Below are 27659 nucleotides of genomic sequence, written 5' to 3'. Positions count from 1 at the left end.
TATATAGAAGGCACTATATACAGTATTTCAAATGTTTAAGAAACAAAATAGCATGTATTGAAGTATTTTTTGTAACAGTGCTTAATAAAATTATATTAAAGGAAATATTTATTTTTGTAGCTCACATATCATTTAAAAGTATGCATCACGTGTCTGTCATAGAATAAACGTGGCAAAAACAAAATGTAGACAAATGCATTTATTGCTTCCAAAATATTATTTAAAGTGGTGGTGGGAGTGCCAAGATGGAGGCGCGGTGGCTTCAAAGCATCGCCCTTTAGTCAAATAGTGTGTATATAAATCATTGGTTGGGAGAGGCAAGAAACTATCATTAGTCTATTTTCCCGGTTGTTTACAACAATATAGCCTACAAAATATTTGTATAAACACTAGCTACATGCATACTGGCATCATCATATTTTACCGAGGAACTTTGATGGTGAATGATTTAGTGATGTTCACAAACCATAGCCACACCCCTCGCCTATAGTCATTTTTCATGGAAAACACCTGTCTGCGTAGGAGCAAAGGAATATTTTTTTAGAAGCAATTTGGAAGAAAATACCTGCATGATCATAGGCAATAAGGTGAACGGAAAAAGTTATAGGCCTATGTGATTTAGATTTATTGGCATTTTGATTTATACGACATTTGTGGACAGCTTGAACAGCGCACGCCTTCAGCATCACCGGCCGGGCGAAATTGCTAGCTAGCTGAACACACGTCTAGCTAGCTTGTTAAATAATGATGGACTGACAGAGAGTTTTTTTCTTCCCTTTTCTTTTTTAAAATCAAAACTAACTTGGAAGAGCCTTGAGGGCCGGTATACATATATTGCGGTACAAACGTAGCATATCCCACAATAGCTACTGGTGCGGACAGTGTCGACGTTTGACCTGATACTTTTTGCGACCAACTACAATAATCCAGTTAGTTACAGTAGCTAGCTAACGTCGTTAGCCGAGCAGCAAGTGAGTTTGTTTACACCGTACACGACACCTTCATTCTGGTAAGCAGGTGCCTCGCTTTAACTAACTAGTGAGCTAGCTACATAAAAACAGTTTGTTTAAAATGTTTATAAATTATGGCAAGCATAACACTAGGTGCATATTACTAGCTAACTACAGTAATAGCTAGCTGCTATTAAAATGTAGCCAATGAATGGATGCTTTTATTAGCTGGCGATGTGGTCACCAGCAACGGCCTGAACATCTAGCCTATGGCTAGCTAGTAACTAGTAAGCAAATGCACTTGTCAATAGCAAATGTTGTAATCTATTTGATGAAATTACGATACAGTGTAACATTGAGGCTTTAGCTTATTATGGTCAGTAACAAATTGTAATGTATTGATATTACAACCCATATTGTTGAATGCATGCACCAACAAACCGGCTGACAGGCTTGATTATCGGTTCAGTATTTAAATATTCATCTCCTAGACACGTCCGTCTCTTACACTGGGTAAACATACCAACCACACCCATTCCTATATATGCGCATAAGTTACATGATGCCAACTTGTTTACAAATAGCTGTTGATTTAACACTTGTTGTATGTGAAGCTCAGGACAAACATGTTGTGCGCTCTTCCTATGATTTAATTGTGGTGGTTAGCGAAATGTCTCGCAAGTGGGGATCGAAGTTACTCAGTTATGTGGAATTAGATTCACCTTTCTTTTGTTGTTGTCTTACCTTTGCCTTCATACCCATTCGACTGAAGAGGCAGGTTTCTAATGGATAATATCGTTGCACCTGGCTAGGTGTATGGAAAAGAATGACTTTACATTTGTCCTGAAAATGAGAACAGTGTATGCTGCACTACCTGGGTTTTTTATTTGGGAGCACCTGTGCCCCTAGAGAGAGAGAAACAAATCACCAATGTAATAATTGTTGTAATGACTTCTTCGCTGTCCCTGCAGCCTCTGTAGAATGCAAATATGTGGTGGAACATAATGAAAGGAAAAGGAAGAGTTTGTTCACGAGATGAGCTTCAGAAGTAGCTAGGATTCATATAGCCTTAATGTAGGCTAGAAATAATGTGTAGACTGCAAATTGACTGCAGGAATCCCAAACAGATCGTATTTGACAAAAACATAATAATTTCCAACCTTAATTTTTATATTTTTTTATTTAACCTTTATTTAACTAGGCAAGTCAGTTAAGAACAAATTCTTATTTAAAATGACTGCCTACCCCTGCCAAACCCTAACCCAGACGACGCTGGGCCAATTGTGCGCCGCCCTATGGGACTCCCAATAGCAGCCGGATGTGATTCGAACCAGGGACTGTAGTGACGCCTCTTGGCACTGAGATGCAGTGCCTTAGACCGCTGCGCCACTCGGGAGCCCATTGGGATACAATCAACTTATGGCTTCCCGAAAAATAATTAAGCATGGAAAAACCTATTTTCCATCCGAGTGTCAGGTAAACGTAATCCCTATTGAACCCCTATCTTAGTATGTAGATTTTGTTTTTCATCTCTAAAATTGTGCCAGCATTGCCAGCTTTTTTTCTTTCTTTTTTAGGAGATACTGGGGACGTGCTTAAGATCAATAACTATATATGCAACACAAAGCAACTTGGTTACACTTGACGTTCAGTCTCTATTATCTTGCATGACGCAGGCCTACGAGTGCTCTCTCGCTATGTCAACACTAGACCCGCAGGGTATCTTACCTTTTATTCTAATTCTTTATTCTTTCTCTCACTGAAAAGCCCTCACATCAAATGCCTTCCAATATGCGAGCAGTTTCCACCAACAGACTCCGGGGACAGCGATGAGAGCTGCATTCACGCCTAACTATGCTAATTTATTTATGGGATGCAGAGGAGACCGTTTATGTCGTCCACAAAAAAAAAAAAAAAAAAATCCAGAATGGTACGCTTTGGCAAAGTTGCATAGATGACATCCTACTGGTATAGAACAGTACTGACGCTCTTCTCTCAGATTTAATTTCTTATGAATTTATCTGACCCAAATCTCAAATTCACAGCAGATATAAGTTTGCGGGGGGGGGGGGGGGGAGAATAGACTTCTTGGATCTTACAATCCACAAAAATAAAGAAAACAAGTTGTAGTCTACCATCTTCTCGCAAGCTGCAGAGTAGGAATACACTTTTACAGTCAGTAACCACCTTAAGCAGAACATACCGGTGGGTCAATTCCTAAGAGACTTTGAGGCAACTGTAATACAGAGAGAGGTTAAGCGCAAAGGTAATGATTTGCGCACCAGTTTCCTGCAACCCGATACAGTAAGTGTTATGCCTTGATCACACAGACAGCGTCATTCCGCAAAATATTACGCAGCATCATCTGTTTTATGTGTGCAAAAACAGTTCAACATTCACCTTCTGCTACCATATCTGTCAAGCCGTCTACACATACAGTTTGATGCATACGTTAGATAAATCCAACGTTACGCACCACAGAACGCACTCCAACTGCCTCTGAAACGTAACGTTGCAAAGCAAACGCAGCGTTACATTGCAAAATGAATGTATTTCTGGTGTACCAAAATGCAATGATGCTGTCGGTGTGATCAAACAGGCCTATCCCCGTGCTAGGGGGAGACTGAACGTTATAAGCCTACTCAATGGCACTAATGGAAACCAGGACAAAACGACAATGTGCCAGTCGCGTCAAATCCATTGTTTTGAAACACTGGAACATCCTCAAGTCATCAACATCTACGTGAGTTCACGATAATGCCCCCTCGCATTTGTTTTCGTAACGCCTCGATCACACGACTTGGCCACTGTGTACAGTGCCTTCGGAAAGTATTAATGACACAATGACAGTGAAAACAGGTTGACATTTTTGCATTTTTTCCATTGATCATCCTTGAGATGTTTCTAAAACTTGATATGAGTCCACCTGTGGTAAATTCAATTAATTGGACATGATTTGGAAAGGCATACACCTGTCTATTTAAAGGTCCCACAGTTGACAGTGCATGTCAGAGTAAAATCCAAGCCATGAGGTCGAAGGAATTGTCCGTAGAGCTCAGAGACAGGATTGTGTCAAGTCACAAATCTGGGGAAGGGCACCAAAAAAAAATCTGCAACATTGAAGGTCCCCAAGAACACAGTGGCCTCCATTACATGGAAGAAGTTTGGAACCACTAAGGCTCTTAGAGCTGGCCGCCCAGCCAAATTGAGCAATCGGGGGAGAAAGGCCTTGGTCAGGGAGGTGGAACAAGAACCCGATGGTCACTGACAAAGCTCCAGAGTTCTTCTGTGGAGATGGGAGAACCTTCCAGAAGGACAACCATCTCTGCAGCACTCCACCAATCAGGCCTTTATGGTAGAGTGGCCAGGCAGAAGCCACTCCTCAGTAAAAAAAGGTACATGACAGCCCACTTGGAGTTTGCCAAAAGGCACCTAAAAGACTCAGACAAGATTCTCTGGTCTGATGAAACCAAGATCGAACTCTGGCCTGAATGCAAAGCGTCGTGTCTGACGGAAACCTGGCACCATCCCTATGGTGAAGCGTGGTGGCAGCATCATGCTGTAGGGATGTTTTTCAGCGGGAGGGACTGGGAGACTAGTCAGGATCGAGGGAAAGATGAAGGGAGCAAAGTACAGAAATCCTTGATGAAAACCTTCTACAGAGCACTCAGGACCTCAGACTGGGGCGAAGGTTCAACTTCCAACAGGACAACGACCCTAAGCGCACAGCTAAGACAATGCAGGAGTGGCTTCGCGACAAGTCTCTGAATACAGGTGTGCCAAGCTTGTAGCGTCATACCCAAGAAGACTCGAGGCTGTAATCGCTGCCAAAGGTGCTTCAACAAAGTACTGACTAAATCGTCTGAATACTTACGTAAATGTGATATTTAAATTTTTTATTTATAATTTCCCCAAAATTCTAAACCTGTTTTTGCTTTGTCATTATGGGGTATTGTGTGGACATTGGGGGGGGGGGGACTATTTAATCAATTTTGGAATAAGGCAGTAACGTAACAAAATCAAGGGGTCTGAATACTTTCCAAATGCGCTATATATTTTGACAACACAACCCATACTAACTTTTTGTTTTTCCCCACGCGAGAACAGGTAAAGAAAGCCAAAGCTTCATTAATTGTAGCACCACAAATGGCATATACATGCTCAAATGCATCTGCTGGGCTGCTTATATTTGTCAAACTAAATGAGCATTGAAACTCCACAAAACACAAGGCTGATATTAGCAATAAAAACATGGACAATGCTATTGCACCGCCACTGCAAATCACTTTGACCTCATCATTACCTGGTGATTTTAGTCGGGTGTCCAATGAAAATTGTATTTTTTTCGCTCAGAAAATTTGGGGGCGAGCATCTAGATTCACCCGAAGGCAAAGTTTGGCCCACGCACCACCTATTGGGCAACCCTGCTGTATGTTGATATCATGGATTGTCAGTCCGTGCATTCCATAGTTCTATGAATTTGAGTGTTTTACATTTCTCCAGCCCCATCCTTCAACCTTTTACCGAAACAGTGGCGGGGATGTGCTTTATTGTTTCAAATACCGAATGCCGTTGTTTTTCATTGTGGTCTTTATTCATTGTGCACTCCAAATAATGTTCACATTAGTAGCACATGTGCACCTTGTAATTTAAAAGAAAAAACGTTAAAAAAAATAATGTCACCAAAGAGCCCAGAACTGTCCTACATTGCTACTGGGGCTACTAGATGTCAGACAGGGCACATGTTTTGAGGTGACGGGTTTGTTTCGGAGAATGTCTGTGTGTAGAGGAAGATTTGGTTTCAGAATACTTTACAGAACATTTAATTTGTGGAGTCATAAGGCCTGATAGTCAAGGTAGTGTTTTCACTTGTCTGTGTGAAATATGAATTTGAGCATGAGCCTACTGTGCTTGCTTATATTTACAAATTTTCTCAATTAAAAATCACTGAGCTGATTGCCAGCAGCATACCACTCTGTATCCCACTGCTGGCTGGCCTCTGCAGCTAAGCAGGGTCGGTCCTGGTCAGTCCCAGCGGCATCTGGTCTCCCATCCAGAAAGTGTTGGAGGGTCAGTAGGAGGCACTCTTTCCTCTGGACACTGCCTTGTGCTGTCTTTCAGATGGGACATTAAAAACAGGTGTCCTGACTCTGATCATTAAAGAATCCATGGCCATCATGGCAACCTAATCATCGCCAGCTGATTCATCTCTCCCCTGTAACCATTCCCCAGGTCATTGCTGTAAATGAGAATGTGTTCTCAGTCAACTTACCTGGTAAAAGGGTAATAAATTAATAATTTACAAGTCAACATGAAAACAAATCGAGGATGGGCTAACACTTCGAAACTTGTTGGCCATTGTTTTGGGTGTGTTGGCCGCGTGGCCATTGTTTTGGGTGTGTTGGCCGCGTGGCCATTGTTTTGGGTGTGTTGGCCGCGTGGCCATTGTTTTGGGTGTGTTGGCCGCGTGGCCATTGTTTTGGGTGTGTTGGCCGCGTGGCCATTGTTTTGGGTGTGTTGGCCGCGTGGCCATTGTTTTGGGTGTGTTGGCCGCGTGGCCGTTGTTTTGGGTGTGTTGGCCGCGTGGCCATTGTTTTGGGTGTGTTGGCAGTGTTGTGGGAAACAATTGACCAGGGAGAGTCCTATTCCCAATATGGAAACTTAAATGAGACCCTATTCCTTATATACTGCACTACCTTTGACCAGAGCCCTATTCCCTATATAGTGCACTAGTTTTGACCAGAACCCTATGGGCTATGAGGGGACTATGTAGGGAATAGGGTGCCATTTGGGATTCAAAGATGGATAGTGTTTCTAACAGGATGTTAAGCCACTACACCATTTTCTAAAAACACAACAGCTAGCTAGCTAGCTACTTTCGGCAGTCATTGAAATAACAAAACAGAGGGGCATCTGGAATCTCCATCACACTGTTAACAATGCCCACAGAACTACCTGCACAACCTCAGGGAATTATAAGAATGTCAGTCAGTACTAGATGTGTTTTACAGTGAAGCTTGGAGGCCACAGCTGCCATTTTTTAAAATCAAATCACATTTTATTTGTCACATACACATGTTTAGCAGATGTTAATGCGAGTGTAGCGAAATGCTTGTGCTTCTAGTTCCGACCGTGCAGTAATATCTAACAAGTAATCTAACGGTGAAGCTTTTGAGGCCACAGCTGCCATAAACATTTTAGGTCATTTAGCCTAGCAGACGCTGTTATCCAGAGTGACTTATAGTTAAGATGAATGCACTAAAGATAGCTAGGTGAGACAACCACATCACAGTCATGGTAAGTCAAATGTTCCTCAAAGTAGCCATCAGCAAAATAGGTGCTAGTAAGAGAAGGTGTTAGTTCAAGAAAGGCAAAGTTAAAAATAAAATAAAAAAATAAATTCTGGATAGGATGGCCTCATTTGGCCTACAATTTATTAAACACACAATGCGCAAAAACATTGTCCGTGTCCGAATAGGTACCAGTACTTGCCTTCTGATTTGCATTCAATTCACTAATTGTGTACGTGAAAATAAGAACGTTTTATACTATGTGAAATATAAAAAGAAATCTAGTAACGCTTTTTAAAATTCCAGGATGTCCTTTATTTTGGCTTTTCATGTAGTACGAATTTGCTGCACGCTACTGAGGAAGAGAAATATTTTCAGACCCACTCGTTTGACAAGAGCTAATACATCAGATAAGGGGAGGGGCAAAATGAACGAATGAATCAACGCAATTGGATAACACATTTAGTATACGTGAGCCTAGTATGTTTTATTTATAACTGCATACATTTACTAAACAGTACGTTCAAAATAGTATGTAGTACGATTAGTACACAATATGTAGTTTAAGTAAGAGGAGGAAGGGAAGAGTGATTCGGGCACGGCCATTTTTATTTATTTATTTAACCAGGCAAGTCAGTTAAGAACAAATTCTGATTTACAATGACGGCCTACACCGGCCAAACCCTAACCCGGACGACGCTGGTCCAATTGTGCACCGCCCTATGGGACTCCCAATCACGGCCGGTTGTGATACAGCCGGGAATCGAACCAGGGTCTGTAGTGACTCCTCTAGCACTGAGATGCAGTGCTTTAGACCGCTGTGCCACTCGGGAAATTTCACAAAGGCTGGGGAGTGGAGACATAACCCAATTTACATCACACAGACGTCGTTGGCATATAGGTTACATAGGCTAATGACAGGCTTGTCAGTTGGTTGAGCTTGTTTGCCATCTGGGTTTGGCTGTGTTGTTCAGACGGAGATACACTCACTGCCCTCAGGGCGATATGGGCAAAAATATCATATCACTATTTTTTTTAAATTGGTGGTTTGAAGGTATTTTATGTTTCTGAATAATGAATGTTTAGAATGACATTTTCTGAGTAATGCATGACTCTTAAATAGCAGAAAATTAATACATTTAAATTTTAAATGGGCTTTCTCCATTTTGATGGGTTTTATACTCAACCAAACTAGGACAAAACTGACAGTGAAGTAGAACATTTTAACATTGAATCAAAAAATATCGCTATAGACTATTGTAAAAATCCATACAGTTATACACGATATATCATCCAGCCCTACAGAGATCCATGCACTGCCCTCAGGGTTTGTGATCAAAGGAATCCCCATTTCTCACCTCTCTGGTGTGAGGATTCAACTAGGTGCAGATCTAGGATCAGCTTGCCCAGTAAACCATTAGTGTGCGGTGGGGGCGGGGCTAAACTGACCAAGGATCAGTGTGTAGGGACAACTTTAATGGCTGATGTATTAAACTAATAAAGTGAGCTCCGATTATCCAGCAGATAGCAAGGAAAGAATACTACTTCCTCTTCCTCCTCCTAAACTGGTCCTTGGGACCTCCCTCGGTACCCCTTGTGTTTCCACATACTTGCTAGATGCCCTGATTCTGATTCTACCCTGATTCCCTGATTCCCAACTCCCTGATTCAGCTATTGCTATTCTATGGTGGGAGCTACCTCAGGTCCTGTCCTCCTGCTTGCCATACTCGTCACTGCTGTATAGACCAATGTCTATTATTGACATGGTAAACAGATGACATCACTGTCTAGGCTGTTCTCTTCATTTGATTAGCTTTAAAAAAAAAAAGGCAGACCGATGTGGCATGCATTGCCAATTGCGGCACTCCTTTGCATATTTCGAGGGCCAGCGTTAAAAACTCGGAAATGCTGGAATTCCATCGATGATGTTAGAGCTAGTGATTTGACACCCTAGTTCCACTCGGTCCAGTTCAAGACATAGGTCTACCTCTCTAGTTTTACAGTTGGTCCAATGGCCTTTTATCATTGTTTTGCAATAATGTTCAGGGTCATTTCATTTAGGCCAAATGATTTGCAAAAGAAAACGATCTGTTTCTTAAAAATGTACAGATAGCCCAATACTTTACAGTTTCGGGAACGTTTTCTGCCGTTTCGTACCGAACATGTAACTTTTTTTGTCCGACTTGTCCAAATTCACATATAAATGTGAGATATAGATCTGTCACTCATCGAAAGCAAGTCTAAGAAGTGGTAGATCTGATCTATTCACATTATTTCTATGCTTCCCGTTCTTAAGTTTCGGTTTTGCGTCTTACATCCGGTTTTGTACGCCAGCTTCAGAACAGCTGAAAATACAATATTTTTGGTTGTGGAAAAATATATTTCACAGCAGTTTAGCTGGTACAATGATTCTCTACACTATACGTGCCTTCGGAAAGTATTCAGACCCCTTGACTTTTTCCATATTGTTACGTTACAGCCTTATTCTAAAATTGATTAAATTGTTTTTTTCCCATCAAATCTACACACCCAATAATGACAAAGCAAAAACAGGTTTGTAGAATTTTTGTTTTTACTCGGTACTTTGTTGAAGCAACTTTGGCAGCGATTACAGCTTCGAGTCTTCTTGGGTATGACGCACAGCTATTTTCAGGTCTCTCCAGAGATTGGGTTCAAGTCCGGGCTCTGGCTGGGCCACTCAAGGACATTTAGAGACTTGTCTTGGCTGTGTGCTTAGTCGTTGTCCTGTTGGAAGGTGAACCTTTGCCCCAGTCTGAGGTCCTGAGCGCTCTGAAGCAGGTTTTCATCAAGGATCCCTCTGTACTTTGCTCCATTCATCTTTGCCTCGATCCTGACTAGTCTCCCAGTCCATGCCACCACCATACTTCACCATAGGGATGGTGCCAGGTTTCCTCCAGACGTGACGCTTGGCATTCAGGCCAAAGAGTTCAATCTTGGTTTCATCAGACCAGAGAATCTTGTTTCCCATGGTCTGAGAGTCTTTAGGTGCCTAAACTCCAAGCGGGCTGTCATGTGCCTTTTACTGAAGAGTGGCTTTTGTCTGGCCACTCTACCATAAAGGCCTGATTGGTGGAGTGCTACAGTGATGGTTGTCCTTCTGGAAGGTTCTCCCATCTCAACAGAGGAACTCTAGAGCTCTGTCAGTGACCATTGGGTTTTTGGTCACCTTCCTGACCAAGGCCCTTCTCCCCCGATTGCTCATTTTGGCCGGACGGCCAGCTCTAGGAAGAGTCTTGGTGGTTCTAAACTTCTTCCAATTTTAAGAATGATGGAGGCTACTGTGTGTGGACCTTCAATGCTCCATAAATGTTTTGGTGCCCTTCCCCAGATCTGTGCCTTGACACAATCCTGTTTCGGAGCTCTACGGACAATTCCTTCGATCTCATGGCTTGGTTTTTGCTCTGACATGTGGGACCTTATATAGACAGGTGTGTGTCTTTTCCAAATCATGTCCAATCAATTGAATTTACCACAGGTGGACTCCAAGTTGTAGAAACATCGCAATGGAAACAGGATGCACCAGAGCTCAATTTCGACTCTCATAGCAAAGAGTCTGAATAGTTATGTAAATAAGTTTTTATTTTAATTTTTTTTAAGACATTAGCAAATATTTCTAAAAAACTGTTTTCGCTTTGTCATTATGGGGTATTGTGTATAGATTACTGAGCATGTTTTATTTATTTAATCCATTTTAGTATAAGGCTGTAACGTAACAAATGTGGAAAGGGGTCTGAATACTTTCCAAAGGCACTGTACTTGCTTGTTTTGTCACAAACTGAAATTAGGCTAAATATTAGAATTTGAGCAACCAGGAAATGGCTGAACGATTTCTGCATAGTGCATCTTAAAAAGACAGTTAAGGCCTCGGTTGAGGTGACTAAGCCCTTACCCATGTTAGGTTTTTGATCAACCGATATCAGTATGCTTAAGGTCTTTAGTAGATATTGTATTGACTAGGATTATTAAAATGACTTATGTAGATCCATTGGCCCCACCACCTGAAACATAGCCTAGGGCTAGATAATGTGATGTCTGACATTTCCACTGCCAGGTTATCAATCAGTCCATTGTCATACTTATCTTGTACTTTAGATTCTAATATAGGCCTTTTGTCCTAACTGTGAGCGACCAGCGATGCCTCCGAACTCGGACCCATCACCCACATGGGTGATGTCATGGCATCTGTTATGCCAGTCCCCTCTTGTCTGTGAGGACCTAGGCTGGGCCACCCTGTCATGGTCTGCTGCCGTCGACAGTGACCTGATACTACTATACCATACTAGGCTGTACTATATTAGCCTAGCCTAAAAATCGCTTGTACTGTATTATTAGAAGGTGCCGCTAACCCTCAAGCATCAAAACACGCCGAGAGTCTCATTGCCGATAGGTACTTCACGTTTCCTTCTCTTGCAAGAACAAAAGCGGTACCTGCTGCGTGCCGACCCGGTAGTGATGAATCTACCGTTTTCTACTTGTAAGAATCACAATGATCGTCAGTGGCCAACAACTTGACTGAGCCAATCAGAGAGCACAAACTCCCCACATGTGGAAGTCAACAGGGGTGACAAGAAACAAGAGGGCATTTTCTCCGTACATCCACAGTTAAATGTCATGAGACAGTCACACTTCATATGCAATGTAGGCTATGGGATCATAGCTAGCAACGCACACAACACTAAATACGACTGCCTCCCCACTGATAAGTATTGGTGCTCCCGAGTGGCACAGCGGTCTAAAGGCACTGCATCTCAGTGCTAGAGGCATCACTACAGACCCTGGTTCGATTCCAGGCGGTATCACAACCGGCCATGATTGGGAGTCCCATAGGGCGGCGCACAATTGTCCCAGCGTCGTCCGGGTTAGGGTTTGGCCGGGCTAGGCAGTTTTTGTAAATAAGAATTTGTTCTTAACTGACTTGCCTAGTTAAATAAAGGTAAAATAAATAAAGACTTCCTTCAAGCTTGCTAACCACTATAGCTAGTATTGACGTTATAAAAAGAAAACTCCAGTCTGAACCTAAGACTAAAACATGTAGAAATAACAAACCTATATTTTGAAATAATTTACCTACTTTTCTTCGATCACAGTATTTTAAATAATTATTAGCAGAGCTATTTAGCAGATTAGTTTTATTTTGTGGTTTTAACATTCAAGAATATGGGCAAAATTTAATTATTGACAATGAAAAAAGGTGGGGACTGTTCCCTTGTCATATAATTGGAACATTTTAATATCAATATAGAATTACAAATATTTTTCCAGATTGCATTTTGGCAAAAATACATTGCGACGCGAATATTGGATCGCAACAGACAACCTGGTTAAATTTGGGTCCCAAGGCCAGTGATTCTCAACTGGTTTTGCCTAAGGGCCTGTATATGTTCAAAAAAGGACAGTAAACACTGAAATAGCGAAGGATTTTTCTTGTTAAAACACCCAACCCCTCCTCCTCCTCCCTAAAACTACACTTCTGACTGATGTGAAATTCAATGAGGAATGGCCAGCTGCTGAGACAAAAGGGGGTGTTGTGCTCTCTCCCGCCCACTCACTGGCTTTAGAAAAGAGTGATTGTGTCCTGATGTAGCACTTAAACAGTGTTTGCTTAAAACAAACCCAACAACTGTATATAAACAATACCAACCCTTTAAGCCTATCAATGGCTAGGAGAACTGGTTTGGCCTCGGACACATTGACCGGTTTTGGAGGCTGAGGACCTTGCAGCTGCTTGTTTTTTTTGTTGTTGTAAATAATGACTAACTTCTTTTTTTACATCTTTTATGACAGCTCCTCAAATGAAATAGGGCTTTATCGTCCCTTTTGAAACATTTTGTTACAAGTAGGCCTAGACTTCACAAGACAATGCCTTTCCTTTTCCTACCTTGAACTGAGCAACCACCAACTTCTGATTTAGCATGCCCATGTGGTCATGTGAAAAGGTGTTAAACACTGACTAAATACTACGCCATTGTTAGAGTAGCGTCTTAAAATGATAGATGGACATGAATCACTGGGTGAATTGAGCTTTTATTTCAAAGTTCAGGTAATCTAAATTATCTATGCCAACATTGGCCTACTGTATTGTCTGGGGATTTTCTTTTTTTGTACGATGGAAAGTTTTAAATCATGAGATTATATCACTACACTGTTACTATGAACAGTGACTTTTTAAAGTATGAGATTATATCACTACACTGTTACTATAAACAGTGACTTTTTAAAGTATGAGATTATATCACTACACTGTTACTATAAAACAGTGACTTTTTAAAGTATGAGATTATATCATTACACTGCTACTATAAACAGTGACATGTATTTATTTATTTCATTTTCTTCTTCACAGGGACTGTTGGATCACCCTTAATGCTGAGACATTACCACCCTCTCCTGATCGCCTGACTTTCAAACCAACCCTTTGCTTCGGGTTCCGTCTCCCCTCTCCCTCCTTTCCCTCCCTGTGAGTGTGTGTGTGTGTGTGTGAGCGGTCATGACAACCAACAAGCCCAAGGGGCAGAACTCTCTGGCCCTCCACAAGGTGATCATGGTGGGGAGTGGAGGAGTGGGCAAGTCAGCCCTCACCCTACAGTTCATGTATGACGAGGTGAGCCACTGACGTGTGTGTGTGTGTGTGTGTGTGTGTGAAGCCCTGTCATCGTCGATGACCTGTTACAACACTCTCCATGTTGTTTTCTTCCTCTCTTGGAAGTAAATCACTGTTCTGACACGACATAACCAGTGAAATCAATGCAGTGGAAAGCTTGCATACGCCAAGCCAATCAGATCAGTGATTACTTCAAGGAAAGAAGAATGCTTTTTAAGAATATTCAAAACAGGGCCAACATGTCCTGAAAATAGACACTCCTGGTCACTGATATCAATTGTGGAAACTCCCCACTCAGGCCCCATTTTCCACTCTCAAAAGGACTTTTCTTTTCCTCAATTGTGTCAAAATTACGTTCTGCCAAAATTACTTTGTGGTTTAATCTTCAAAACATTTTATTTATAATGTAACCTGGCCTTATAAAGAAACTCTTCCCTCAATATGTCCATCTCTTTCTCCTACTTCTCTCCATCAGTTTGTGGAGGACTACGAGCCCACCAAGGCGGACAGCTACAGGAAGAAGGTGGTATTGGACGGAGAGGAGGTGCAGATCGACATCTTGGACACAGCGGGCCAGGAGGACTACGCCGCCATCCGAGACAACTACTTCCGCAGCGGTGAGGGCTTCCTCTGCGTCTTCTCCATCACCGAGGCAGAGTCGTTCGCCGCCACCGCTGACTTCAGGTAAATAAGAGCGGGCTTTGAAGTGAAAAGGAGAGACCAGGTTCTGGGGTCGGTCCAATTCAGGAATTAATTCCATCCACTGTCCAGAGATCTATAGGATGATATGACCTCCCTCTCTCCTCTCCAGAGAACAAATCCTGCGAGTGAAGGAGGATGAGAATGTTCCCTTTCTCCTGGTGGGTAATAAGTCAGACCTGGAGGAGCGGAGGCAGGTGAGCGGCGAGGAGGCCAAGGCCCGGGCCGAGCAGTGGGGCGTCAGCTACGTGGAGACCTCCGCCAAGACCCGTGCAAATGTTGACAAGGTGATGGGGCTTTTATTTATTTATTTTTTATTTATTTTACATACAGGGGTGGTTGTGAAATTGTTAGATTACTTGTTAGATATTACTGCACGGTTGGAACTAGAAGCACAAGCATTTCGCTACACTTGCATTAACATCTGCATGTGACCAATAAAATTTGATTTGATTTCCCAGACACTAAGCCTAGTCCAGGACTAAAAAGCCCTTTCGTTCCAGGACTTGGCCTAATGTGTGTTTATTCACATGGTGGTGCAGTCTTTCTTGAAAACAGGAAGGAATGCAATTTGTAATAGTTGTTTTACACTGGCTCAATTTGATTGAATTTGCATTATCCAGTTATTGAATATATATATATTTTTAAAGCCTGTTTTAGGTACTATAAAACCAGAAGCTTCCAGGTAGACTTGTAGATGTTTCAAGAGGAAGTGTGTAAAACGCACTGGGTTTGTCTTTGTCTTTTGCAAAAACAACAAAACAATGGATCGCAAAAATAAAGTGTGTAGAGTGAAGTTGTCTGTAAACAAAGACAATGTTGTTATGGTGATGATCTATTGAATTCTAGGGCTTACTGGCCAATACAAGGCTATACAGAAGACGTGTGTTTGTGCGTGGGCGCCAGTGAGTGCAAATTCTGCATAAAACATTGTTGGCGCTAAGCTAAAAGGACAGGGCTACCTCACACACAGGTTGAAAAGATTTGACATCGATCCTCAAATCCTCAAAGTTCTACAGCTGCACCATTTGAGAGCATATTGACTGGCTGCATCACCACCTGGTATGGCAATAGCACCACCCTCGATCACATAGCACTGCAGGGGGTGGTGTGGACAGCCCAGCTCATCACTGGGGCTGAGCTCCCTGCCATCCAGGACCTCTATATCAGGCGGTGTAAAAAGGTCTGGAACATTTTGACTCCAACCACCCAAACTATAGACTTCTCTCTGTATCCACACAGCAAGTGGTACTGGAGCATCACGTCTGACAGCAACAGGCTTCTGAACAGCTTCTTATCCCAAAGCCATAAGGTTGTTAAATAGCTAACAAAATGGCTACACGGACTATCTGCATTGACCCTTCTATTTAATTTACTGATTATGCACTCCCAGACCTTTACACATTCATACTGACTACACACACACACACGCTGCTGCTACTCTGTTTATCATATATCATGATGCCTAGTCACCTTACCCCTATACATATCTACCTCCAGTAACCCTGCACATTGTTAATATGGTACTAGAACTGACCCTGTATATAGTATGGTATTAACTGACCCTGTATATAGTATCATCTTAAACTGACCCTGTATATAGTATGGTATTAACTGACCCGGTATATAGTGTAATTACTCTCGTGTTCTTGTTTTACTTTAAAGTACTCCTGATATTGATTACTGCATTGTTGGGAAATGGCTAGCAAGAGGCATTTCACTGTACCTGTGCACATGACAAAAAAAGTAACTTCTTGTGTTTGTCAGTAAGCCTGCAATTCAATAGATCAATAGAACACTTACCTGCCCCTCTCCACCTAAATGTACATGCGGATAGTCACGTGGCCGTTATCACCTGTATTTGTGGATTAATTGTTGGATCAATCAGCCAATAGTGGGGTGTGGTTGGACAACTCATGATTGTTTTTAGCAATGCATCCAACGACCGTGAGTCAAACCTATATAGGTAAATTATTTAATTTAAGGGATAGTTCACCTAAATTACAAAAATGACAGCAATCCATGCTTTGGTTTCGTTTTTGTAACGTTAGCATTTGAAAACAGTACGGGGGGGGGGGGGGGGGCAGTACGGGCAGTCAAACCTTGTCCTTAGACTGCTTACAGGGTAGGAAACCATTGTGTTATTTTAGGCCATAACAATTGTTTGTGATATGTGGTGGGTGAGGTCATACAAATTAGTATAGAAGGGAGGCAAACTGCCAAATAAATGTTAAATGCCGACCATAAACTTCTGCACAGAAACACAGGATTTTACAGTACCATAACTGGGCCTGTTTTTGTATCTTTTCATGAAGCTATGCTCTGTATTTGGCGACCCCACCCCCCCTCCTCCCTAGCAGAAAAAAAGAATCAATGACCAAGAAAATTCTCTTCCTTGCAGGTATTTTTTGACCTGATGCGTGAGATCAGAGCCAGAAAAATGGAGGATGGCAAAGAGAAGAACGGAAAGAAGAAGAGGAAGAGCCTGGCCAAGAGAATCAGAGAGCGGTGCTGTATTTTATAATGAGGCGTTCCGTCCATCGGCTTCCTTCCCGAGCGCTCTCCACCTTGCCCATTCCTCTGGGTCGTGTTCATTTGGTACCAAATGGAAGAAAACGGACTGAAACAGGGAGGGACTACCTGGACTTGTCTAATAACAATTGCTCATTTTAGCTTTCTGTTGCAAGAAGTTAAAATATCTGTTGCGTTCTGTAATGAACAATACCCAGGTTTCCCTCTCAGAAGCCATGGCCAAGGGAGAGAAAATCCTGTTTTTTTTATTTATTTAAATTTTTTAAAAGGTGAGTTCACTAAAGGGGAGTTTGTTGTCCAATTATAGTAAACACTAAAATGGTAAGACTACAACTAAAACCAAAAAAAGGAATTTGAGGCCACAAAAGACATTTACTTTCAATTGTAATATTTTATCCCAAGAACAGTAATGACCCCTCTTAATTATCGCTCTGAGAGATAGTCAATTTAGGAAAACTTAAATGAGTGGCTGGCTCTGACATCTGTGGTATGCCACTGGTGTAGTAGTCAAACAAACAAACAGTTGCTATCAGAACGCTCACGCAATGTTTGCAGTGTAGTATCAGCGTGATAGTAAATCACTATAGTTCCTTTTTGTAGCTCAGTTGGTAGAGCGTGGCGCTTATTACGCCAGTGTAGCGGGTTCGATTCCCGGGAACCACCCATACGCACGCACGCATGATCAAGTCACTTTGGATAAAAGCGTCTGCTAACAAGGGCACATTTTTATTATATCTCATGGCTAATTTCAAATGCCGCTACATTCAATGTCACTCCAGGAAGCTCGACTTAACACAGAATAGACTTGAAACTAAGGGTGTTTAATTGAAAGATATCGAATGGGATCCCACAGTCAAACTTACTCTCTTGCACTGGAATGTCTCTGCCATCTGGTTAGTCTGCTGTGAAACTTTGCATCGTGCTATACAGGCCAATGGAGTTCTCTAATGAACCATGGGTACTTGTTCAGAAGAAATACCTCGGCAACTCCGTAGTCAATCACACAGTGCCAGTGGCTGAGTGGCTTATACTAAACAGGCCAGTGGCTGAGGGACTTATACTAAACAGGCCAGTGGCTGAGGGACTTATACTAAACAGGCCAGTGGCTGAGTGGCTTATACTAAACAGGCCAGTGGCTGAGGGACTTATACTAAACAGGCCAGTGGCTGAGTGGCTTATACTAAACAGGCCAGTGGCTGAGTGGCTTATACTAAACAGGCCAGTGGCTGAGGGGCTTATACTAAACAGGCCAGTGGCTGAGGGGCTTATACTAAACAGGCCAGTGGCTGAGGGACTTATACTAAACAGGCCAGTGGCTGAGGGACTTATACTAAACAGGCCAGTGGCTGAGGGGCTTATACTAAACAGGCCAGTGGCTGAGGGGCTTATACTAAACAGGCCAGTGGCTGAGGGGCTTATACTAAACAGGCCAGTGGCTGAGGGGCTTATACTAAACAGGCCAGTGGCTGAGGGACTTATACTAAACAGGCCAGTGGCTGAGGGGCTTATACTAAACAGGCCAGTGGCTGAGGGACTTATACTAAACAGGCCAGTGGCTGAGGGGCTTATACTAAACAGGCCAGTGGCTGAGGGGCTTATACTAAACAGGCCAGTGGCTGAGGGGCTTATACTAAACAGGCCAGTGGCTGAGGGACTTATACTAAACAGGCCAGTGGCTGAGGGACTTATACTAAACAGGCCAGTGGCTGAGGGACTTATACTAAACAGGCCAGTGGCTGAGGGACTTATACTAAACAGGCCAGTGGCTGAGGGACTTATACTAAACAGGCCAGTGGCTGAGGGGCTTATACTAAACAGGCCAGTGGCTGAGGGGCTTATACTAAACAGGCCAGTGGCTGAGGGACTTATACTAAACAGGCCAGTGGCTGGAGGGGCTTATACTAAACAGGCCAGTGGCTGAGGGGCTTATACTAAACAGGCCAGTGGCTGAGGGACTTATACTAAACAGGCCAGTGGCTGAGGGACTTATACTAAACAGGCCAGTGGCTGAGGGACTTATACTAAAGATTACACGACAGGCTGTTTTCCTGGACACGTGAAGCCTTAGTCACTAAAAAGCTTTTTCAAGTTTTACTGAGCATGCTTTATTGTCCAGCACTAGGCTTAATCGGTGTCTGGGAAACCGGACCGATATTTGCCTTAATTTAAGAGGATAGTCTGTTGGTGACCATAGTTACATTAATATACAAAGGAGTAATAATGCTTGTAAAAAAATAAAAGTCATCTAAACCAGAGGTTGTTTTTAGACAATTGGTAGCATCTCATTTTGTCTTTCAGCCTGGCCTCAAGACTGAAAATTGAAAGTAGGAATTTCCAATGACTCCCTAATAAATGAACAGGTGATAAAATTAGGCCTGTAGCACAAAATCGGTGTACTGGAAAATGATTATGAATGGCTGCTTTAGTACGTTACCATTTAAGAAACCATTACATTCTGTAACTGCCACGTCTTTAGATCCTGCTATAAAATGGAGGAGGAATGTACAGGCCCTTCCATCTACAATAAAATGGGAATCATTCCATTGATTACAGTTTCTACCCAGTTAATTATGGGATTTAAAGCTCAACCCTGGCCCCTTAAAGATATGTCCAATTTCATTTAGATGGATCATCACACCTTTTATCAGAGCATTGCATAACACATCTATCCGTGTGTAGAACATGCAATTGGAAAATGGCATTTAGGTTTCTATCCCGAGGCACATCTGTATCCCTTTAACAATATTCCACATACCGTATGTTACAGAGGTCCTCTGTATAGTCTGATAAATAACCTTCTGCCGTTTTCTTATTCGGCAAGGGGTTTTTTCTGCCGTTTGTGCACAACTTCCCCCCCCTGAGACAAACTGAAAGTTCGGTAGCCGGAGTCTACGCACCTTTGTCGGTGATTGGGCAATAGTAGGGATTATTCAATTAAAAGTGTTTGTCATTCGAGAGACGACTCGTTTTCGTTAACTTTCGTTTTGCTTGAGCGATACTGCATCAAACATTAAATGTCAAATTGCGTGACTGAGACTTCGGAAAAAAACATCTGAATGAAGCACAGATATCTTGAGTTATTTTAAGATTATTTGGATTTTTGAGTAAGTGTATACTGGCTACGGCGACTTAAGAGGGACAAAGTACTTTTGCCGGTTTTTCTTCTTCAAGGAAGTAAGCAAGGCACATACGTTCACGTCGCCTAGCCGAGTTCTGCTATGCTTTAAGGCATTGGGATTTTCTCACAACCGAAAACCTTGCTGCTAGACAAATGTCTATCGTGGCGTTGAGAGTTGAGGCAAGGCTATACAGACCAATAATCCCGACCTGATTATTCCATGTACTCATTTACAATATATACACACACTTAAGTAGTTTACCTAGTCCCTTTTTAATTTCAAAATAGGCTACTTTTGATATTGAAGAGAGTTAACAGGGGAAATGCATTTCAGAAAATGAAGGCGTGAACATCCCTAGTTGAGAATCTTCCATGTTAACTGCGCTATCATATAGATAGGTGTTACTCCAGTCCTTGGATGGAATGTACCAACAAACTTAAAATTAAGGGTTCTGAAAGGAGGATACAAACTGAATGGGAAACTATTGCACCATGGCCCACTATGCTTAAGGCTCCGGCTTGTTTGAAAAGTCGAGAACTGTCACAATTTTTTGTTTTTTATGAAGTTAGTCGCACACTGCAAATAATATTTTAAACCATCTCCTCAGATGTAACGTAAGTTCTGGCCTAGTACTTTTCTTTTTACCAAGACAATTATTGTAACCTGGGTCTCGTTCATTAGGCACCAAATGGAATGAAACTGGGAGGAACTATGAACTTCTCAAATAAGAAAGACTTGTTTCTCGTTGAAAAACAGTTTCCACTGTGTGTCCTAATGAACACGCCCCTGGTATCCCATGCTAATGTTCTGTTTGTGTGAGGCTTGATATCTAGGAGCAATGACGCTATCATTAAGTCTGTGCTGCCCGTTGCCCTAATGCTGGCCGCTGGTAGCAGAGGTCCTTTCAACTCATAACATGTGGAATAGTGTAAATTGACTGGAAACTTAAGGGGAAATTAAATAACTTAATATGTCAATGTTTTGGCTTTTTCTTGGACAACCTTACAAGATGAACAGCTATAAAAGTTAAAGCAATGTTTAATACAAATTTCAAACCAGAGTAAACTACATTTTCACATGAGTGTGTATATACACATAGACAGAAGTATGTAGTACTGTTGCATAAGGGACAAGCACCATGTCAATTTGTAAAATCATATATTGAGACTTAAAGTTAACAGATTATATAAGGAAGCCACTCATGCATTTACATAATCGAGTAGGCCTAACTCTTTGGCCATCATGAATTAATAATCTTTTAGGTTTATTTAACCCTTTTCTACCAACTGAGGTACTCAAAGCACCTCACATAGTACGAGGGTAAAAAAACAATCACCATGCCCACCTCCAACGCGCACCACCCACCAGGGTGATGCATAGCGACCATTTTAATGCCGCAACGCTCACCACCCATCGGGTGAGGAGTGATATGCCAATTAGAAATGAGGGGGATGATTAAGTGGCCTTGATGGAATGGGGCTAGGCTGGGAATTTAGCCAGGACATCAGGGTTAACACCCCATGACCAGAGAGTCAGGACAACCATTTAACAGCCCCATCCAAAAGACTGCACCCTACACAGGGGAAGGGTGGTATGCTGCGGAGCAATTGTCTGAAGTCAAACTAATCACAACCTTTTTACCATTTTTGAATTTACTACAAACACTTACATCAAACTTTCAAATGATATTTCTTGACAATAAGAAAAAACATCCTTTAGAATAGATATTTACACATGTAGAAACCTGAGGCAGTCACTGGTTTATATTGCCCATCTTGAAAATACCAGTAAAATACATTTAACAATGTAATATCATTAGAAATAGGCCTTGAACAAATCTTTAGTGTATACAGTCCATCATAACAGGCTAGACCCAACTAATCAATCAGTTCTTCTAACGCAATGCTAACCTGTGGAGATCAGGGCCCGTATCCACAAAACATCAGAGTAGAAGTGCTGATCTAGGATCTGTCCACATAATCTTATTCACTATGATTTAAAAAAGGCTAAACTGATTCTAGATCAGCATTCCCACCGGGATATGCTTTGTGGATACGGACCTAGATTCACAGCTGTACTTCTGAGGGGTAAAAGTAAATAAAAAGGGTCCCCTTACTAATCGACACTTTATACTGACACAATGTTAAAAACGGGAAACGTTAACATATGATTAAAAAGGTACAGACAGACAGACCACGTATGGTACTAAACTAGCCTGCAAAATGGATAAAATAAAATTCACTAAAGAATTTGAGTATAATTGATTCCCTGTGTTTGGTTTTAGTATGCTGCCATTTGCCCTGAAATTGAGAGTCTCACGATCAGGTTTAAAATGTAACGGTGTGATCAAGGTGTGCTGGAAAAGAGCTTCAGATAGTGGACAGTCTGTGTCCACTAACAATTGCTGGTGAATCCTCTGACATCTTCAAAGACTGCTGTACTATAGTCTGTGTTACAGGCAACTTTACCATACTTCAATGGTTTTTGGTAATAGTCCCGAAACAAAAGAAAGAACAGGGCAAATATGAAACGTAAAGGGTTGAGGCCTCATCTGCATGGTTTGAAGGGGGGAAAGTCCTAGTTGAAATACCTCCCTGGCCTGCCTGTATGTGTGGTTTGCTGTTGGGAGCTGGTTGTGCTTGTGACCGGCACTGGCTGTAGGCTAGCCCATGGGTCCTGCAGCATAGAAGCGTTGTAAAACTTCTCCACACCACCTTGTGCCCCCTGGCCTCTGCCACCACGCGACCCAAACGGAGTGGAATGTCGAGGGGAACCCTTCAGGAAAAGAACCATCACGTTATGAGACATCGAAACTAAACGAATTTTGCATAACTAAATCAAATGAAGGGGCGTCGGGAGGTCAATTACAGAAACGTGTGAGAAACAGGAGCGCCGTGGTATCGAAACTAAAAACAAAATGAGACAAACGCCAAAACATACTACCTAGTCAAATCATACTGATGGTAAAAAATGACGTTTCGGCGTCTTCTACTCACTAATCATTTATGTTATCGTTGGACAGACAAATATATTTGTTATATCAAATGTGTAACGTTAATTCGGAGGCGTCCGAGTGGGAAATAGTAGGTGAAACAAAGCCGGATCTACGAGTACACAGACTCGAGTCGCTAAAATAAATGACAATTTATAACAAAGCGTTACTTAGTCACCAAGTGTAAGGAACAACAAAAAACATTCAATAGTTACCTGATAACCCATATGTTGTCCAGGACTTTGTGAATTGTATGGAGAATTTCTGTAAGAAGCACCACGAGGACTCGGATTCTGTCTACGCGGTGTATACGCTGGAGATGAGCCGTTGTTAAATCTTCCTTTACCCCCACTTCCACCGTGATAACCCCTATTACCGTTACCACCAAAGTCTCTCGGAGGAGTATTTGGAGAGGCACTATCAAACTGACCAAATCTAGGTGGTCCAAAAGACGGAGGGGGACCACCACGAAATCCCCACGGTGGGGAAGGATGCATTCCCACCGCGCTGTTGTCGAATCCTGTCGGGCTTCTGAAACCACCTCCTCTCGATCCCATTCCGCCCGGACTGGGTTGTCTGAAATCCGGTCTGTGCATTTCCAAAATCTAAACTATTGCTAAGAGGGGGGGGGGGGGGGAAACTACCTTTGCTGTCTTGGAAGCAAATGCCAAATGTATGTTTTCAAACCTCTGTTTACGCGTTTAGAAAACCGGAACAGGAAATACTATAAACAGGAAAAGGGAAAACGTATCCTCCTCCGTCGTTGGCGTTTAAAACAACATCAACATTTAGTTGTGTACTGCCACCTTCAGGTGGAAAGGGATCAACAGCAAGCAACCAAAGCGAGTAAAGGTCATCAAGCAATTATTTCATTAGTTAAAGACATTGGCAGTCATACCATGGAGCATTTAGATATTTGATTTGGAATTTTAGGACCCCTTTAGGTATATAAAAAAAAATATATATATAAAAAATATAATTAAATATTGAATTTGGCCTTTAATACCAAATCCCATAGAAATGCATTGAATAACACATTCATAAATGGCAAAAACACATACAAAAATAATAATAATAAGGAATAAGGTTTTGAAGTGTCTGTCCTACATCTAGCATATTTATATTTTTAACACATATTGAACCCCTTTTTTTTTTAGGTAGGCACAAAACGACCTCCATACATCCATTCCATTTACGAGTCCATAGTGGTCATACTAGTTTGTAGGCCAAACCGTTAGGACACTACAGGCGTTTTCATGTGAAAACCGATTTTCGGGATCTCTCGTGATCTGACAAACACCGCTGTAGCTCGGCCACCTTCCACTGCAGATGAGCAAGACCGCCATTGCCGGATGCGCCACAGCCGGATGTGGTGGATTGAGAATCAGCCCATTCAATAAACGGATATCTCTAGTTTAAATTGACGGACTTTTATTATTATAATTAATTTATAATTATAATTTATTATAATATCATACAATGCCTTTGGAAAGTATTCATACCCTTTGACTTATTCCACATTTTGTTAAGTTACAGCCTGAATTCAAAATGCATTAAATATATTTTTTCCACCCATCTACACACAATACCCCATAATGACATCACAATACCCCATAATGACATCACAATACCCCATAATGACAAAGTGAAAACATGTTTTTAGAAATGTTTGTAAATTTATAGAAATATGTCATTTACATAAGTATTCACAGCCCTGAGTTAACACGTTAGAATCACCTTTGACAGCGATTACAGCTGTGAATCTTTCTGAGTAGCTTTGAGTCTTTCTGGGTAAGTCTCTTAAGAGCTTTTCACACCTGGATTGTACAATATTTGCACATTATTCTTTAAAAAAATGATTCAATCTCTGTCAAGTTGGTTGTTGATCATTGCTAGACAACCATTTTCAAGTCCTGCCATACATTTTCAAGCCGATTTAAGTCAAAACGGTAACTAGGCCACTCAGGAACATTCAATGTCGTCTTGGTAAGCAACTCCAGTGTATATTTGGCCTTGTGTTTGGCCTATTGAAAGGTGAATTTGTCTCCCAGTGTCTGTTGGAAAGCAGACTGAACCAGGTTTTCTTCCAGGGTTAAGCTTTAGCTCTATTCCGTTTCTTTTTATATCCTGAAAAACAAGATGCAGACACCACCATGCTTGAAAATCTGAAGATGGTACTTAGTGATGTGTTGTGTTGGATTTTCCCACAAACATAACACTTTGTATTCAGGATTCACGATTTAGCAGATATGTGCATTTCCTCAGATGCTATTTATTAGAAGTTATATTGCATACATACAACTCTGGAAAAAATTAAGAGACCACTGCAAAATTATCAGTTTCTCTGGTTTGACTATTTATAGGTCTGTGTTTTGGTAAAATTAACATTTTTGTTTTATTCTATAAACTACTGACAACATTTCTCCCAAATTCCAAGATAAAATGTTGTCATTTAGAGCATTTATTTGCAGAAAATGACAACTGGTCAAGATAACAAAAAAGATGCAGTGTTTTTAGACCTCGAATAATGCAAACAAAAAAAGCTTATATTCATTTTTAAACAACACAATACTAATGTTTTAACTTAGGAAGAGTTCAGAAATCAATACTTGGTGGAATAACCCTGATTTTCAATCACTGCTTTCATGTGTCTTGGCATTCGGCTTTGTTTGATAGCTTGTGACCATCCATCTTCCTCTTGATCACATTCCAGAGGTTTTCAATGGGGTTCAGGTCTGGAGATTGGGCTGGCCATGACAGGGACTTGATCTGGTGGTCCTCCATCCACACCTTGATTGACCTGGCTGTGTGGCATGGAGCATTGTCCTGCTGTAAAAAAAAAAAATCCTCAAATTGGGGAACATTGTCAGAGCAGAACGAAGCAAGTTTTCTTCCAGGACAACCTTGTACGTGGCTTGATTCATGCGTCCTTCACAAAGACAAATCTGCCCGATTCCAGCCTTGCTGAAGCACCCCCCAGATCATCATCGATCCTCCACCAAATTTCACAGTGGGAGCAAGACAGTAACCTCTTTAACTCTGATCTCACATCAGAACACTGAGCTACGGTAACCTCTTTAACTCTGACCTCACATCAGAACACTGAGCTACAGTAACCTCTTTAACTCTGACCTCACATCAGAACACTGAGCTACAGTAACCTCTTTAACTCTGATCTCACATCAGAACACTGAGCTACAGTAACCTCTTTAACTCTGACCTCACATCAGAACACTGAGCTACAGTAACCTCTTTAACTCTGACCTCACATCAGAACACTGAGCTACAGTAACCTCTTTAACTCTGATCTCACATCAGAACACTGAGCTACAGTAACCTCTTTAACTCTGACCTCACATCAGAACACTGAGCTACAGTAACCTCTTTAACTCTGACCTCACATCAGAACACTGAGCTACAGTAACCTCTTTAACTCTGATCTCACATCAGAACACTGAGCTACAGTAACCTCTTTAACTCTGATCTCACATCAGAACACTGAGCTACAGTAACCTCTTTAACTCTGACCTCACATCAGAACACTGAGCTACAGTAACCTCTAACTCAGACCTCACATCAGAACACTGAGCTACAGTAACCTCTAACTCTGACCTCACATCAGAACACTGAGCTACAGTAACCTCTTTAACTCTGATCTCACATCAGAACACTGAGCTACAGTAACCTCTTTAACTCTGACCTCACATCAGAACACTGAGCTACAGTAACCTCTTTAACTCAGACCTCACATCAGAACACTGAGCTACAGTAACCTCTTTAACTCTGACCTCACATCAGAACACTGAGCTACAGTAACCTCTTTAACTCTGATCTCACATCAGAACACTGAGCTACAGTAACCTCTAACTCTGATCTCACATCAGAACACTGAGTTAACCTCTTTAACTCTGACCTCACATCAGAACACTGAGTTAACCTCTTTAACTCTGATCTCACATCAGAACACTGAGCTACAGTAACCTCTTTAACTCTGATCTCACATCAGAACACTGAGCTACAGTAACCTCTAACTCAGACCTCACATCAGAACACTGAGCTACAGTAACCTCTAACTCAGACCTCACATCAGAACACTGAGCTACAGTAACCTCTAACTCTGACCTTACATCAGAACACTGAGCTACAGTAACCTCTAACTATGACCTCACATCAGAACACTGACCTACAGTAACCTCTTTAACTCTGATCTCACATCAGAACACTGAGCTACAGTAACCTCTAACTATGACCTCACATCAGAACACTGAGCTACAGTAACCTCTTTAACTCTGACCTCACATCAGAACACTGAGCTACAGTAACCTCTAACTCAGACCTCACATCAGAACACTGAGCTACAGTAACCTCTAACTCAGACCTCACATCAGAACACTGAGCTACAGTAACCTCTTTAACTCTGACCTCACATCAGAACACTGAGCTACAGTAACCTTT

At 41.8% G+C, this 27659-nt stretch overlaps 2 protein-coding genes across 4 annotated transcripts; one reads left to right on the top strand and one right to left on the bottom strand.

The window, feature by feature from the left end:
- The first annotated feature begins 456 nt into the window (after window positions 1-456).
- Window positions 457-19343, top strand: LOC139560199 (ras-related protein Ral-A-like). Of its 3 annotated transcripts, none has more exons than XM_071376762.1 (5): window positions 457-1009; window positions 13605-13862; window positions 14338-14546; window positions 14674-14848; window positions 16963-19343. In XM_071376762.1, the coding sequence occupies exons 2-5, from the start codon at window positions 13749-13751 to the stop codon at window positions 17083-17085; spliced, it is 621 nt and encodes a 206-aa protein (XP_071232863.1). In that variant the 5' UTR covers window positions 457-1009; window positions 13605-13748; the 3' UTR covers window positions 17086-19343. The 3 variants fall into 3 exon arrangements, with proteins under 3 accessions (XP_071232863.1, XP_071232864.1, XP_071232865.1); XM_071376763.1 differs by having other exon boundaries at window positions 471-587; window positions 16963-17441; XM_071376764.1 differs by having other exon boundaries at window positions 694-971; window positions 16963-17435.
- Window positions 19344-22643: 3300 nt separating this feature from the next.
- On the bottom strand, window positions 22644-23920 carry mplkip (M-phase specific PLK1 interacting protein). Its single transcript, XM_071376765.1, has 2 exons — window positions 23420-23920; window positions 22644-22987 (listed from the first exon to the last, which is right to left on the bottom strand). Exons 1-2 carry the CDS (start codon window positions 23798-23800, stop codon window positions 22790-22792), a joined length of 579 nt encoding a protein of 192 aa, XP_071232866.1. The 5' UTR covers window positions 23801-23920; the 3' UTR covers window positions 22644-22789.
- Between the last annotated feature and the right edge of the window lie 3739 nt (window positions 23921-27659).

This window comes from Salvelinus alpinus, chromosome 30, assembly GCF_045679555.1.
Source record: "Salvelinus alpinus chromosome 30, SLU_Salpinus.1, whole genome shotgun sequence".
NCBI lineage: Eukaryota > Metazoa > Chordata > Actinopteri > Salmoniformes > Salmonidae > Salvelinus > Salvelinus alpinus.
Note: the sequence above shows the minus strand (reverse complement) of the source record. Positions and strands in the feature narration are given on the sequence as shown.